The 16,115-nt window shown below is 43.2% G+C and overlaps 1 protein-coding gene across 5 annotated transcripts in view; it reads right to left on the reverse strand.

The window, feature by feature from the left end:
* The window catches only part of PANK1 (pantothenate kinase 1), a 45,270-nt gene that overhangs the window by 22,536 nt on the left and 6,619 nt on the right, over positions 1 to 16,115 (reverse strand). For 2 of the 5 annotated variants that reach the window (XM_085229718.1, XM_031554443.2), the window contains exons 3-4: positions 15,439 to 15,540; positions 14,316 to 14,428 (exon numbers count right to left, since the gene is read on the reverse strand). Coding sequence is in view for 3 of the 5 variants with exons in the window: in XM_085229717.1 (XP_085085843.1) it covers positions 2,470 to 2,719 (250 nt within the window). In the remaining 2 variants the exon portion in view is untranslated. Of the gene's footprint in view, positions 1 to 2,151; positions 2,310 to 2,469; positions 3,018 to 13,076; positions 13,342 to 14,315; positions 14,429 to 15,438; positions 15,541 to 16,115 lie in introns of those variants that run through there. The other 3 variants (XM_010714505.4, XM_085229717.1, XM_003208030.4) reach the window with 3 other exon arrangements.

The raw sequence follows: 16,115 nt of genomic DNA on the forward strand, positions 1-16,115 counted from the left end.
CCACATTTAACATCACCACTAGGTCTTACACAAAAAAATCTGGGCTTAAATAACACTGCACAGTTATGCTGCACCCAAGCATCGCAGATGTAACAAAGGAAATATTGGCCAAAAACATTATTTGCTGAGAAGCAACAACTAAGTGTTTAGAAATTAACCACAGCAGCTACAACATGCATTAGCTGTAAACAGTCATGACGCCTCTGAGCACGCATTCTCTGACCTCTACCTATTGCCTACTGACTTGAGGCTAGATACTAGATACTGATCTGAAGAGCGACCCCAAAGTTTCACCCTCATTTAAGAAAAGCAATCCAATTAAGGCATCCAGCTGCTTCTTTCCTATGCCTGTCATAGTTCAGAAGGACAATGAAGCAGAGCCCTGGCTCCCCCGAGCACAGGCTGAGCAGACAAGAACACAGGCTCCAAAAGAAACCTTCCCTTCTCTGAGGGGAAAAGGGCCTGAGAATATAGAAGACTGTCTCACTTTAGCAGAAAGTAAAAGCACTCAACATGTAATCTGTGAGGATTTAAAGGTACTGTTGCTACAGAAAGATAACTTCATGTGTTGGAATATTGGGAAATGCCAATTATCTTCCTCCCCACGCAAAGCAAACCCCACAGTCAATACTCAGGGCTTACACATCATGTGGCAACCGCACTGCATTTTGCAATGTGTCCCCAAGCACAGAACAAACATCAGCAGAGGCTGGGATTAAATACAAAAACCAGAAAAACAGGACTGTATAATGTGTTCTAGAGATGGAAGCACCTAAAACTTCACAGCACCAGAACTGGAGTCAGATTTAATTAACTTTTTCAATCTAGAACAATGCACTGTCACGCTTTCCTGCAAGACTAATATTGAATGGCAAATTTACTCCTGCACATAAATGAAAAACCACAAGATCAAAGAAATACTCCACACCACAGCTTTTAAGAGTTCTGATCTCACCTGCTGCTCCCATCCCCGCCTTCTCCAGAACGCCCACAACGGAGAGCTCAGCTGTTGCACATTTCAGGCAATACAACCACTGCCACCTGGGTCGCACCCTGGGAAGCTTTTTTCTTTTCCCCCTCAACATATGAAAGAAACCAAGTTCCTTGTTCAATATGGCTTGAGTAACTACATGAAAACGTACAAGCCTTTGCTTTGAAATACTAAAAGCTACTCTAAAGTTTGAAATGCAAGTTCTATATCCTCTTACTTGCATCAAATAAACATACAGCTTAATCCAAGAGCTGCAGCTTTTCTTCTTGAATGAAAATTTGAAGCTACACAAAGACTCCACAAAAACAGTTCACACCAGAGAATGATGTGGTCACCAACACATTACATTTGGTAGGAGCTCACACCCACATTAATTTTCCCTAGGTAGTGCAAGAACTATGCGATTCTGATACGGAAGGAATGTGCTGAGGCGAGGGGCATGCAGAGCTTAGTAAAAACATCTGACAAGCAGAAGGCACTGATGAAGAAGTGGTCTTGGGAAAGCTGCATCCCTCCAAGGCTGTTTCTGACTATTTTATTCTTCTCAGAGAGAAGCATGTATACATTTATTTCAGTATTAAGGGAAGAAAAAAAAAAAAAACCCCACAACAAAAAACAACACTGAGTAGTGGAACACATAGCACTTCATACTGAACAGAGATATCCCCAGGTTTGGTAGCAGGCAGCTGGAAGCCTGCCTCTATCCCTCATTACCCTTACAGAACATGCTGATCTCAGAAAAAGAATGCAAACGTGCATTGGCTCTACTTGAAGGAACGGCAAAGTGAGTGTGCCCAGAGCCAGGGTGCCCCCCAGCTGTGCTGCACTGCTGTGGGTGGCTGCCCAGGCACTGCACAGCAGCTCTATACCTGCATACATGTTAGCCACAACCAAGCAAATGAAGCACGCTGCTTCCTAATTGCCAAGCCTAACACAACCAAGCACATCAGAAACGTATATGTCACAGCCTTAAATCACGAGGCAGAACAGTCAATCCACGGACGCCTCCCAGACAAATGAGAAGCCAGAGACAAGTCTCATAAACAGCACATCACCAAATCACAGTTTCTGCTTGTACGTTTCTCCAGCCCGACGAAGCAGCGCGGAGCTCCCAGCGCCGCTCTCCCCTCCACCCGCGGCTCAGCGCTGCCGTTACTTACAGCGCTGTTTGTGTGCTATGAGCTTCATGGGCGCGTCCGGGAGGCTGCTCAGCCGGCGGGACCCTACTGCCTGGCTGCTGCCTGGCTGCGGGGGTGCCGTCCGCCCGCGTTCGTGCCGGGCCGCCGCTCCCCGCCCGCCGCCGCCCCATTGGCGCAGGGCGGGGCCGTGCCCTGCCTCCGCCGCCGCATTGGCCGCCACCGAGGGCCTTCGCTCCGCCCGGCCCGGCCGGAACGGAAGGGGGAGCCGCGCTCGGGGAGGGCTGCGGGGCCGGGGAGGGCGGGTGGGTGCCGAGCCGCGCTGCCGCGCCCGTCACTTACGTGGCCTGTGCCGCCGTCCCGAGTCCATCCTGCGGCGCAGTCTGCATTTCTTGGCCGGGGAGCCGTGCCCGAGCGGCGGCGGCTCCGGGCGGAGCAGCAGCGGGTGCGGCGTCTCCCCGCAGCCGCCGTTGCTGAGCGTCGGGCCCGCGGGGTGGAAGCCGTTGTGCAGCAGCCCGCCGCGCAGCGAGCAGGAGGTGGCGGGCGGTGCCCCCGTGGCGGCCGCAGGCTGCGCGCGGAGTTGCTCCCCCATGGTGGCGGTGGCGGCGTCTCTCTCCCCTTTGTCTCCCGGCTCAGCTCCGGCGGGGCGCGGCGAAGCCTCCACTCACGCCGCCCGCAGCTCCGCGCGCCGGGGATGCGGCGCCCGTCCGCCCGCTCCCCCCTCCCTCGCAAGGACGGCGCAGGCGTGGTGGCGGCCGCGGCGCGCTGCAGAGGGGCGGCCGCCGCCCTTCGGCGGGAACGCGGCGCCCCCAGCTCGCGCGGCCCCGGCACCTGCGGGCCCCGGGCGGGCGGCTCCCGGCGCTTGTCCCCGCCCCGCGGGTTCGCCCCCCGCCCGCGGGCACGCCCTGCCTCATTCGGAGCCATCGGGGCAGCGCTCCGCTCTGTGCCCGGCGTCACGTGTCCCGGAGCAGTTGGAGCGACGCGCGCGACCTTGAGCGCGGCCGACCTCGCGCGTTTTCCCTATCTCGGCTTTCCCATCGCAGCGCTGCTGCTCGTCTTCTAACCGTGATTTATGGCCCAGCGGAAAAACACATGTTCTGAATGGAATGTAAGAACATCAAATATCCAGTGGCTGCAGAACACCGCGCTGCGGCATCGCGTATCCACCCGCACGACGCTCGGTCGGTTCTGCCCCACTGCACTAAGGTCACTTCTACACAGCCGCCTGTCGCTGCACAGATGACGGGCCGTTATACGAGCCGATCACACAGCGGCTCCTCCTCACACCTACCACTGACACAGGACACGGGCCCTGCACTGCACACCAACCTCACCACAGGAGGGTTAGTCATACCCGGCCCCAGCTAGAGATACAGCAGTGCAGCCCTACAGAACAACCTCGAGAGAGATGATGTGAAGTTCTCTCCACTTCTCAGCTGAGACCGGAGCACTGTGCTTCAGGAATCGAGAACAAGTCATAGGCAAATGCATGCATGAAGCTGGGGAATGGAGAATGTGTTTGGGAACAAAGAACACGTAAAACATCCTTCTTCAAACCAAAAAACAATATTTTGAAGATGATTAAAACACTGATTTTTCCTCTCAAAAGATGAGCAGCTGCTGCAAAAGCGGCTGCCCTGAGGATGGTGGGAAGGACCACAGGAGCTGTGGGACATTCCAAACTGCAGAACTCACTAAGAACTCCCCAGCTTACTGAATCACATTTAAGTAAAACCAAGACCTGTGCTTCTACGACCAGTACTCAGGGACCTTCAGCTGTAGTCCTAGCAGCCAGCTGGGTATGGTTCATATATGGTAACACAGATCACAGGGAGTGTGAAGGAGCTGGCTGAGGTGGTTTCCGAGCCACTCTCCATCATATTTGAAAAGTCGTGGCTGTCAGGTGAGGTCCTGGATGACTAGAGGAAGGGTCACGTTACTCCCATTTACAAGAAAGGGAGCAAGGAGGATCCCAGGAACGACAAGCTAGTGAGTCTCGCCTCTGTGCCTGGGAAGATCATGGAACAGATCATCCTGGATAACATGCTTGATCACATGAAGCCAGCACAGCTTCTTCACCAGGGGAAGGTCATACAATCTGGAGGCCTTCTATCATGGAGTGACGGCATCAGTGGACAAGGGAAAAGTGACCGATGTCATTTACCTGGACTTGAGCAAGGCCTTTGACATGGTCCCTCGCCACATCCTTATCTCCAAATTGGAGGGATGTGGGTTTGATGGGTGGACCACTCAGTGGATAAGAAACTGGTTGAAAGGCTGCAGACAGACGGTGGTCATCAATGGCTCTATGTCCAGGTGGAGGCCGGTAATGAGCAGCATCCCCCAGGGGTCTGTCTTGGGACCGGTGCTCTTTAATATCTTTATCAATGACATCGATGACGGAATTGAGTGCACCCTCAGCAAATTTGCTGATGACACCAAGCTGAGTGGTGCAGTTGACGCAGTAGAAGGAAGGGATGCCACTCAGAGGGACCTTGAGAGGCTCGGAAGGTGGGCCCAGGTGAACCTGATGAGGTTCAACACAGCAAAGTGCAGAGTTTTGCACTTGGGCTGGAGGAATCCCAGGCACCCATACAGACTGGAAGGAGCGGTCCTTGAGAGCAGCCCTGTGGAGAAGGATCTGGGAGTCTTGATAGATTAAAAACTTAACACAAGCCAGCAGTGTGCCCTTGCAGCTCAGAAAGCAAATAGTATCCTGAGCTCCATCAGAAGAGGGGTGGCCAGCAGGGACAGGGAGGTGATTGTCCCCCTCTACTCTGCTCTTGTGAGGCCCCATCTGGAATACTGTGTCAAGTGTGGAGCCCCCAGTACAAAAAAGACAGGGAGCTGTTGGAGAGGGTCCAGAGGAGAGCCATGAAGATGATCAGGGGACTGGAGCACCTCCCCTATGAGGATAGGCTGAGGGAGCTGGGCTTGTTCAGCCTGGAGAAAAGAAGGCTGTGGGATGACCTCATTGCAGCATTTAAATACCTGAAGGGAGCCTACAAACACAAGAGGAATCAACTCTTTGAAAGAATTGATAACTGCAGGACGAGGGGAAACGATTTTATTAAGTTGAGGGAGGGGAGATTTAGGTTGGATGTCAGGGGGAAATTCTTTACAGAGAGAGTGGTGAGGTGCTAGAACAGGCTGCCCAGAGAGGTTGTGGATGCCCCGTCCCTGGAGGTGTTCAAGGCCAGATTGGATGGGGCCCTGGGCAGCCTGGTCTAGTATTAAATGTGGAGGTTGGTGGCCCTGCCTGTGGCAGGGGGGTTGGAGATTCATGATCCTTAAGGTCCTTTCCAACCCTGTGATTCTGTGAGTCCTTGCTGCTTGTGCTCCTCAGCTTGCCCTGGCTCTTGCTTTCTCCACCCCTGACAGTCTGACTGCACACACAGCGAGGCACAGCAGAAGATCATTCCTGCAAACGTTTTTCTCTTGCAATTGCAGCACAACTGGGAATACCAGCACTTAATACAACTCAGCCAAAGGGTGGCAATTTTTAACCTTCCTCCACAAAAGCAAACCCACTTTTAACTGTACACTTAGTTTCTGTGTGGTAGGATAAGCAGCCATTCCATTGACTGCAATGGAATGCAGCATCTGTTTCAAGTATTGCAACCAATTTTAAGCACTAAACTTCTGGAATAACTTAAAAAAAAAAAAGTAAAATCACAGCAGCAAGGTTTTATCTAGGCAAGGAAAGATCTAAAAGCATATTCAAATCTGGAATGGATAACAGCAAAGGAAATACACTGTGGCTGCTGAAACAAGAAAAAATATGAGTGCAAATTGCAGCACATGAATTTTGATTATGCTTTCAGGCAGATATTCTCTAGAATGAAGCTAGAGAAGTAGTAGATGCATTGAAAAATTGAAGACTGTCCACTACTGCAAGTCTTTTATGAAAGGTTAAACAACTACAAGGAACAGTCTGGGTAAAGCTGATCCTGCCCTGGCACAAAGAGAAGGCCTGGCCTCACACCTTTCTGAGAGTCTTTCCCATCTGATATTTCTAACCAAATATTTCCCTAATGTTTTGCTGTAGATACTGCACAGTTATGCCCAGGATAGAAAGTGAAATAGATTGTACTGAACAGAAGGTGAGGACAGGAATCTGCTAGGATGCAATCCAAATCTACCTCAAGTTCAGTGGTAGCCTAGACCAGTAGAATACAAGAAGTGTCACCTGCAAATAACCTTGGAGAAAAATGTACCAGCGGAGAAGTGCTAGACATGGTCTGAATCAATCGCCAGGTTTTGTGTGCAGGGACTAATCCATTTCTGGGTGCTCAAGTTTCTGTGGTCTAGTAACAACAGGTAACAACAAAAACTCTTACCAAATGTTTTTGCATTGGAGTGGAAAGATTACATTTTAAACTAACGTGCTGCTTTAATGAAACAATTTCAGATTCTTGTATAAATAAGTATCATATAAACTTATTTATGCAGTTTAAAATACCACCTTTTTAGTTTGGTTTACATAGCTTAGTTTTGGATTGAGCTTTTGAAAATGTTTTGTATACCCTCTTGAATTTTTATTGCAGAATTCTTTATCTCTTCTGCAATGTAAACTAAGATACAGGGAATAAAATTAGAAGATGCTTAATGTATTAAGTGATCACCCACATGGGTTTAAAATGCAGGAAGTTCTCCTGCTCTCAGGTAGTATTGATTATTCTGGGCACAAGCAAACTACACAGTAACCCCTTTGACATTCAGTGAAAAGTAATCCAAGCCTTTTGCATGAGTAAAGTTGAAACTGGGAGCAGATACACTGTTCATCCTACTATGCATCAGCTATGAGCCACACTACACACTTCAGGATCGCATTGCCTGATGTAGCGATGCAGGCAGTTGGTGCTCCTCTAATAATCTACAAAAGGACTGAATTGGTGTCACAAAGGTCTCACAGTATACTTAGTATTAACAACAATAGTAGTAATATAAATATATTTTGAAAATGTGGAATGTCTTAGAAAACACAACTCAGAAGAAACATGACAGGATTAGTTAAAGTAATCTCCTCAAAACAGTACAGAAAGCAGAAATAAGTTGTCCCACTATACCCACAACTATACAGCTAGCTCAAAGACCAGCTGTACAGCAGCAACAGGCTGAAGGCACGTGTTGCTTTTAAGAAGTGGTATTGCTTTCTTTTCTCTTCACACCACATGTACACATGTTATTGCTCTTGCAAAGCTCTTGCAAATCAAGAACTAGGTGTGGAGTCAGTAAGGTGTCAGTAAGATCATGGCATGTTATTGCAGGCTCAGTTTTTCTTTTATCCAAACTTTCTAAACAAACCCTGAGAGTCAGTTCAGATTTGAGTCAACAACACAGGTAGGGGTGCAATATTGACAAACACTATCTGGGATGCTTGCAGTTCTTTCAATACTAATATTTACACGATATTTCTGTCTCCCTTTCTGAACAGGCAGGGGTGGAAACTACTTGTTTACTTTAACTCGTTTCTTACATATATCACTGCAAACCAGTGATCTCTGGGAACAGAACTATGAACACACAACATGCTGAAGGACCCAGGACACAAACAGACTCAGAACAGTCAACTTTCTGCTATCACTGATCCATGGCATACCACACATTTGCATGGCAAACATTTCATGCCTTATTCTATGCCTGCCTACACTGCAGGTGCCCAGCTTTCTATTACATCTGTTTACTTGCTTATAAACACACAGACACAGGCTAAAACACTCTATGATTCAATTCCATCAAATTTTAAGACAGTTTGACACAGGATTGAAAGCACTGTACTTTAGATCCTGTAGTTTCAACCTCAATGGAAATGGGGGACAGGGAGCATGAAAACAAAACCACGCGTTATCATCAGGCAATCTTGCTTGAAACCCATGAGGCTTCATTCTCATTTTGAGGTACTTGCATTATTCCTGTTTGAAGGCAAAGCTAAGGGAAGCATCAAGCAGGTGCAGTCCACATGTAAACCCGCTACCCAAGAACCCCTCAAAATGTTATAGAGCACTGCTGTTGTTATTCCTATTCAAAGCCAGCCAGTTAGAAAGCTTTGGTCACATTTTGGAAAGTGGTAATTAGGAGTAATAACCTTAATAAGGAGCAACATCCTTCTCAAATTACATAAACTGTATTACACAATGCAAAGAGTATAATGAAACAAACCTCATTTAGCTGCCTGCAGATTTGTGTTCTAGGGATTGCTGGTACTTTGCCATTCCTGCTTATACTTCCATTCAGGTTATTTCTGTTTTCATCATGCTTCTGTATTAGAGGAACACATCTGAGAGGAGAAACTACAACTTACAGAGGCAACAAAGAGCATAAATTTAGTCATATGCCTAAATGTTTGCCAGATTGAGGCCAAGACAGATTGCATTGAAACCATCAGTGTTTTCCCTCCCCACCCACCTTTTAATTATGCCTGTTGTGACACTTAGTAAAAACTACTGATTTTAATAACTCTTGAGTTGCTTTGTTCCCCTGCAGAATCAGATCTCATTTTCTCCTTCACTTGCATCAAGGGCAAAACAGAGAGAGGCACTATCTCTAAGTAGCTACCTAACTTGGGTGGTCTGAGGCGGCTCAGAGGGCATATTGTTATACTTCACTGATGACAAGTACCTCATAGATAGACTTCTAAGCCCCAGTGCCCATGCTGAATGTCCAAGTGAGGCAATAGGAATGCAGCCTGGAAAATTTTCCTGGACTAGGATATGGCCTGTATATCTAACAACACCAGCTAAGACACAGGAGTAACAGTCAGAAGAATACATAGGTGAGCCTGGCCTTACCAGTCTGTCCCTTCCTGTGGGCAGATTCTGCACTGGCCCACATGGTTTCCACAGCTCAGGATATTCCTGAGATGAAGTTAGTTTGTGGCTGCTCCCTTTCAATCAAACTGATAAAAGCATGAAGTAGTCACAGAAAAGGTACAACCTCCATTTTCTAAAGATTTCTCTGCTAATCTCTTTTTTTCTCCATGGCCAGAGCTAGACAACTACAACTTACTTTATGGTTGTGTTTCCTCTTCACAGTTTTAACTGATCCCTGTCCGAGCTGTTGGTGTCCATCTTACATAGGAAATAAAGCCTTCTGTGCCTTAGTTCAAACATTTCAAATAAAACTCCTTAAGTCTGTAAACATTTAAAATCTAGTTTTTGATTATTGCTTAGAAGTCAGTGATAACAGTGATAATGAAGTAGGCGTTGGAGGTGAATCATCTTTTTAAATGCTATAATCCCTATTTTGCAGGGCTTGTAAAAAAGCTGAAATCAGGTAGTGGATTCAAACTATTATATATGTAAAAACCTAAAAATACACTCTTCTTTGCTCCCATCAGTCAATCCACAATCTCTCTCCCTAAGCATTTGGCTCAACTCACTGGCACTTATCTTTAGAAGTCAAACTTAAACACATAGAATTGGAAAACATGTAAGTTGACAACTCACTGATTGAGAAACACTGTTCCTAATCATAAAAAAAGTGATTGCAACAAGTGGTGAGCATTTGGTAGAGGAAACAATGGCCCTTGCTCCACAACTGCTCCCCACAGACAATTACCCTCCTGTACATACACATACTGGTTTTGCTTGGCTGAGTGTCTTTACGGTGGATTTTTTCAACTCAGTGCTCTTTACTGATGGCATTATGAAGCACCATATAAAAAAATGACAGTTTCGAACAAGCTCTCTGAAATACAACAAGAGTAGTTGACAATTACAACCAACAATTACAAAAGACTTTATTGCTCACCCAGCAGCGCCAGATACGAAAAGGAGAAACTGGTTCTCCTGTCAGTATTCAGCAAGATTTCCCACTTGCGTTACTTTGTATGCCCAGAGCTTAAATGCTGACATGAAATTCCCGTGGATATCAAGGATTATAGATCAAGTTAAAACAGGAGACCAGACCTATGCCTGCAGGTGGAAGAAAAACAAACAAACAAACTCCTCTCTGAAATACTCTATCTAGGCATACCCCCAACTGGATTGCTTCTCCAGCTCAGGAGGGAAGGAGAACACAGTGCTCAACAGCTCTTCAAAATTAGTTCACAGATGGAGATCACTGCAAAAGGGAAACAGCATGCCTTTGGCAACCACCTTCAGTAGTGGGGAGATATGTGTCTTAATGATCATTTAAATACAGAGTTAAGTCCAAACACCACAACTAAATCTGGAGTTAAACTTTTAGTATCTCAACAGCATGACTTCTCCTTCACATAAACACCAAATGCTTATGATGCCTTGATGCTGAAAAAAAAATTAATTTGTCCTTGTGAGATTAAGCTAAAACCACAGACAACAAAGCTCAAATGCTAATCTTTTTAAAAGTACCTTTTAAAAGTTCATGCTTGCAAAGAACTAGAGAGTCTTATGTAGGATGGAGCTGTGCTATTAATGACAAATTTCTCCCTAAAAACCTTAGCTACCTAGTAACAAAGGAGAGAAACAACCAAATATTATGCTAAGGCTGGGTTGTTTTGCTGCAGTTATATCCTCTGATATTTCTGGAATTGGTAACATTTTAGAGTAAATAATACCATGAATAATCTGTTGTGTGCAATGATTTTTTCCCCCGGAGGTCAATTTAGAAATTTCAGGTTTTCACATGGTCAATAAGAACTATGTACAAACAAATACAAAGAAAAAAAAAAAAAAAGAAAAAAAAAAAAACAGATTTCTGTCTACTACTTAGATACACTGTGAAAAATAAATACAATAAAATGCAACTTGCAGGGTCATTCCTGCATAGGCAACAATTTGCATTTCACAGCAGGAACCTTAGTGTTACCAAAACATTTATTTTCTTGTAATAAAACATAGGATAACTGTACATACACATATTTGTCTAATGAAAATAAAATTCAAAGAGACCATGTGTCATCTAAATACATTCTCTGAATCAAAAATTAATCTGAAAGAGTCAGAGACATATGCCAAGAATCATAGGCCACAAAAGATTTTGGAATATCCTAGAATCATAGAATGGCTTGGATTGGAAGGGATCTCAAAGGTCATCTAGTTTTGACACTCATACACTATCATCCTTTTTGACCCACAAATGGTAAATCAGAATCTTTAATCTCATCAACACTGTTAACCAAATTTATTGCTTCTGTCCTTAATTTTAACACAGAAGTCAGATAAAGAAGCCACAGAGTTAGCTTTGGCACCAGTCTATTCAGAGATGGGAAGAGAAAACAAAAACATTTTTTCTCTCTCATACAGCAGGAGAGAAGGATTTATTTTATTTTTTTGTTTGTTTGTTTTCAAAACCTCTGTATATTGACTGAAAGCGGAACTGATGGGACTGAGATATCAATCTCCCATGTTTTTTGTCTGATTGCTCTAAAAGTAGAAGGAACCGATTGATTTGTTTTGTCTTGTCTCCATTTATAAAACTTATTTAAAATATCAGAAGAGATGTGAATTTTCATTCAATTACGTCTTACAAGGAAGGAAGAGGGGAAAGAAGGATAGTACACAAGCCAGAATGAATACACAGCTACCCCACCAAGTGAAGGTATGAGGAAAATACTGCTGCAGTGATTATGAAGCATCAGTGGTCAACAGTTGCTAGGACAAGAACCCCCACAAATAGCATAATCTAGTCTCCATTCACAGACATAAAACAAGTCTAATGTAAGGTGAAATAGATATTTCTGACCTGAAATTCTGATAGAAGAAAAGCTGATTTCTGGCTTTATTATGCCAGTTTTCAGACCTTAGATCCTCCCAGAATAAATAAACTAGCAAATTCATGTTTAGAGGGGATTAAATACCATTTTGATACAAGTGCTAACAGCACTGAACTGACACATCATGACTGTTTTTCACAGGATTAGCAAAGACTACTTAATCAATTAAGACTTCATTAACACATATTAACAACAACAACAAAACTTAAACGGTACCTCCTTCCTGCAGGGAGAAATCAGGCTGGAGTTCTAATTTCAGTGAATTACACAGCCTGTGGTTAAAAAAAAATGAATACCAAATCTTCTACCTCTATTCATCAATCAAGTTTAAATTTGATTACAAGCAGATTTATTCAGATCACAGCATAGACTGACATAAAGAAAAGGGAAGGTAACTTAATACATCTCTGAATTTAAGTCCTTTGCAATTACGTAGTGCTTTGTATCTGCAGATATTCGGTTTGTGAAATGCCTGAAGAATTGATCTTTTTACCTCCCATGTAAAGAGACAACAACAGCAATCACAAACAAAAAGTGAGAGAAACGACAACAGCTCTCACTTCTAAACTAAAACAATTACTTAGATAGGCTTAACAAAAAATCAAAATGAAAATACCTATGCCCTCTGAACTGTGAAATTTAATAGTAGACTTCCACAGTCATTCTTAGACTTTTAACACATTTGCTTTGAGAAGGTCAGCACTGAAATAAAAATCTGAAGATTTATGATGGAAAAACATCAGAAGTAAATATCTTAGTTTTCTTAAAAAGAATTCTCATTAATGTCAGCCAATCACAGAACCAACAAGTTCCCCAGAAAGTCTATTCTCAGCAAGCTAGCTATTAATCTAGCAGAAATAGTATTCACAGCTGTTTGGCTATTAATCTAGCAATGCTTTGTATCGACTGATTAGCAGTGTATGGGGCTGCTGAATCACGGCCTGAACCTCTGATTAATCACCTGAGGCAAGCAATGAGTCAGCCACGGGAGCACAGGTGAATTGCCTTCACCTGTGGAAGGGGTGGAGCCTGGCTCCACCTCTCCTAGACCCATTTAGGTGCTGACTGCCAGTGGGGAAGGAACTCTTCTGGAGATCTGCTCCACTGGAGTCTATTTTGTGAGCCTAGGGTAGGGTGAGTGTCTTTCTTTTTCTACTCTACTATAATAATAACATCAAACTCCTGGATATACGTCTATCTATACAGCTATACCATCTGTACATTTGTTGATTGTACAAGTAGTTAAACTTACATTTCATCAGACAAAACATGCTGTCTTCCACTTGATACAGCAAGGCCTTGGGAAGACTCCTCTGTCACGCTACTTGTTGAAAGCAGGACCCATTGAGGTTTTGTTGTCTGGCGTTGTTCATTATTTAAACATAAATAAACAACACAAAAAGCCTCTTCCTTGCAGGTTCAGCAAATTAACTCATCAGTATGAGCATTGTTTGTTGAAGCTCCTTAAGCTTATTAGAAATACGCATTTTCACCCCACTTACATTTTGTTGATCCGCTTGTAACGCTGAGCAAAAAGGTACCTGTTTATATTTGCCCATATCTCCACCAAAATTATGTCATTTGGTTGCTACCACTGCGATCAAAGTTCTAAGCACGCAGGTTACTGACCTCAAAGCACTGTTTCAAGTCCTTGTTTGACATAATGTGTTATTTTCTACGTCAATAGTTATTTGATCCATTGCCCAGTACATTTACAACTGAACAAAAGCAAAAGAATGGAATCTACTCTCCATGCATTGCTCTTAAGACATTCATTTGTACAATTCACTTATGAATAAAAATGCATATTCATATTGTATGAGAACTGCTGAATCATGGCCTGAACCTCTGTTTGACCACCTGAGCAATGAGTCAGCCCTGGGAGCACAGGTGAGGGCAATTCTCTTGCCCTACTGGAAGGGCTGGAGCCTGGCTCCACCTCTCCTTGACCCCATTTAAGAGCTAACTACCACTGGGGAAGGATTTATTTTTATTTTTATTTTTTAGAGATTGTTCCTCTTGGAGTCTTCTCAGCAAGCCCAGGATAAGGGTAAGCTTTCCATCCATTCTTCTTAAGTGTGATAACCTGTTTAGCCTAACTTTCCTGAATAGTTCTTAATTATAACATCTGTAAATTCACTGATTACATACATATGCAATAGCTTCTAATATTATTATCTGCTCAACAGATTAGGAATCATAGCTATGAAATGTTAACATCAAGCTTGCTAGACCTTCTTTTTCATTACTTCAACTAAAAATCATTCAAAACTGTTACAATGAAATTGTGTTCTATGCTTTCTTTGCATAATGAACATCTAGTATAGAGGATAATAACATCCAACTTCTTTAGGGAAAAGTGTATGTACAGCCAAGTGAGACTGGATCCCATGCAACTAATAACACAACTCTGATATGAGTCTAACGATACAAAAAAAAAGACAGGAACACAGGAAATGGGCAGGGGTGGGAAAGTGAATGACAGACTCACCTAATACGAGGTCAGCGTTCCGAAGTCTATGGCCTGTGTTCTCTTCCAAGCATAGGTAGGCATCAGCAGTGGTTTTGCCTGATCAGACCAGCACTGTGATACCACTTTACAAACTGTAGCCAAAGGCAAAAAGCAAAAACAAAAGGGTTGGGGAGGAGAAAAGAAAGAGAGACACATCTATGATTACCAGCCTCTCATAACTGCTTTTCATGAAACACTTGATGAGGAACTTAACAAAGCTGCGTACTCCTTGTCTTTCATTTGTGCTTCAGTAGTTCCTTCTCACCTTCTCCTTCTTTGATGAGGTAGAGATGTCTAAATAGCACACTCTGGAAACATTCACAACAGTAACATTCACATCTAGTAACATGGAGACTTGAACAAAGTGGATTTGGGCTGAATAACAGAGGGCATATTTCTGAAGAGGAATAAAAGTGCCAAGCTGTAGTGTCATCCCTACCCAATTTTATGACTGACAGACCACAAAGTTATTAGCAACTTCACTATGTGTTCAGAATCATGATATTGCCAGAGTGCCACTACAAATTCTACAACTATCTGGAGGCAAAGCTAACTGATAATAAGCAAATCTATTGAAATTAAGATATAGTTTAAAGCTTCTGTGAGTAGAACCTAGCAAATATTTTAAATGGTTATGGCCTATCAAGAATGTATGCAGTCAGTAATAACCAATAAAGTATAGCTTTACAGAGAGGTCTACAGGTGGAAAGCACTATTATTCCAAATTACCAAACGTAAATTCAGGAAAAAACAACTTGAAGCCATTTGCTCAAACATAATCTTATCTTTATGAAAGTTAGGATTCCATTATCTCTCAAAATCTTTCTAAATAAGCTATTCCAAAACCAAACATATAAAGCACAACTCCCTTAAGGCATTTAGATTCTTACTGATACAACACTGGATGTCTCTATAAAGGGAATTTTACCAAGGTACTCTATCTATCCCAAGCAAAGTGGGATGAATCTTTTGTATATCAATGTTTGCCCAAGTCATCAATTTACTATGAATTCTGGGGTGAAAAGTTGATTTATATGAATGTTCCCGGGATAAGGCTTCATACACCATCATTCATAGTACCCAGATGCAAAGAAATACATACCATATTCATTTTTTCTTGTTGAAGTTCACTGCTGAGATTTGTAGTGGCCATGTTAACGGCTGCTTTACACACCCAGTTGCTAGCTATACCATCCACCTAAAACTAAAAACAAAACATCAAGTAAGTAATTTTGGCCTGTGCAGAATATCCTCATGCATAATTTGTAGGGTTACTTGTAACAGCAATAGCCATTTGATGAAAACAATAACAATGCTACAGCATCTATTTCTGAGTCACTTGTCTTGGATAACTGATCTTCTGAGAGCATGAGTCATCCAGTTTGAAATGTATTAATTCACTAACTTTATACTAATATTATCCTTAAAATAACAGGATTCCTTCTCACCTGTAAAATGGTGCTTTTTTTTTTGTTCTTTTTACAATGCCAAAATGCTGCTTTGTACAGACTATTTAGATCAACTGTGTAGCATCGTTTTATAAAACAATATCCACACAAAGATCTTACGGTGCTTTTAAAATGTGTGCGTGTGTGTGTGTATATATATGTGTGTGTATATATATATATATATATATATATAAAATCTGCACAGAGGAACAAGCATCCCAATAGAACTGCAGTTAGATCCTGTAATCTTTTGAAACAGCAAAAGGGAAAATTAGAAGCACAGAAAGGAATTACTGATGATGGAATCTAGTTATTTTCATCAGTTTTTGCA

Source organism: Meleagris gallopavo, chromosome 8 (genome assembly GCF_905368555.1).
Source record: "Meleagris gallopavo chromosome 8, MGAL_WU_HG_1.1, whole genome shotgun sequence".
Taxonomy (NCBI): Eukaryota; Metazoa; Chordata; class Aves; order Galliformes; family Phasianidae; genus Meleagris; species Meleagris gallopavo.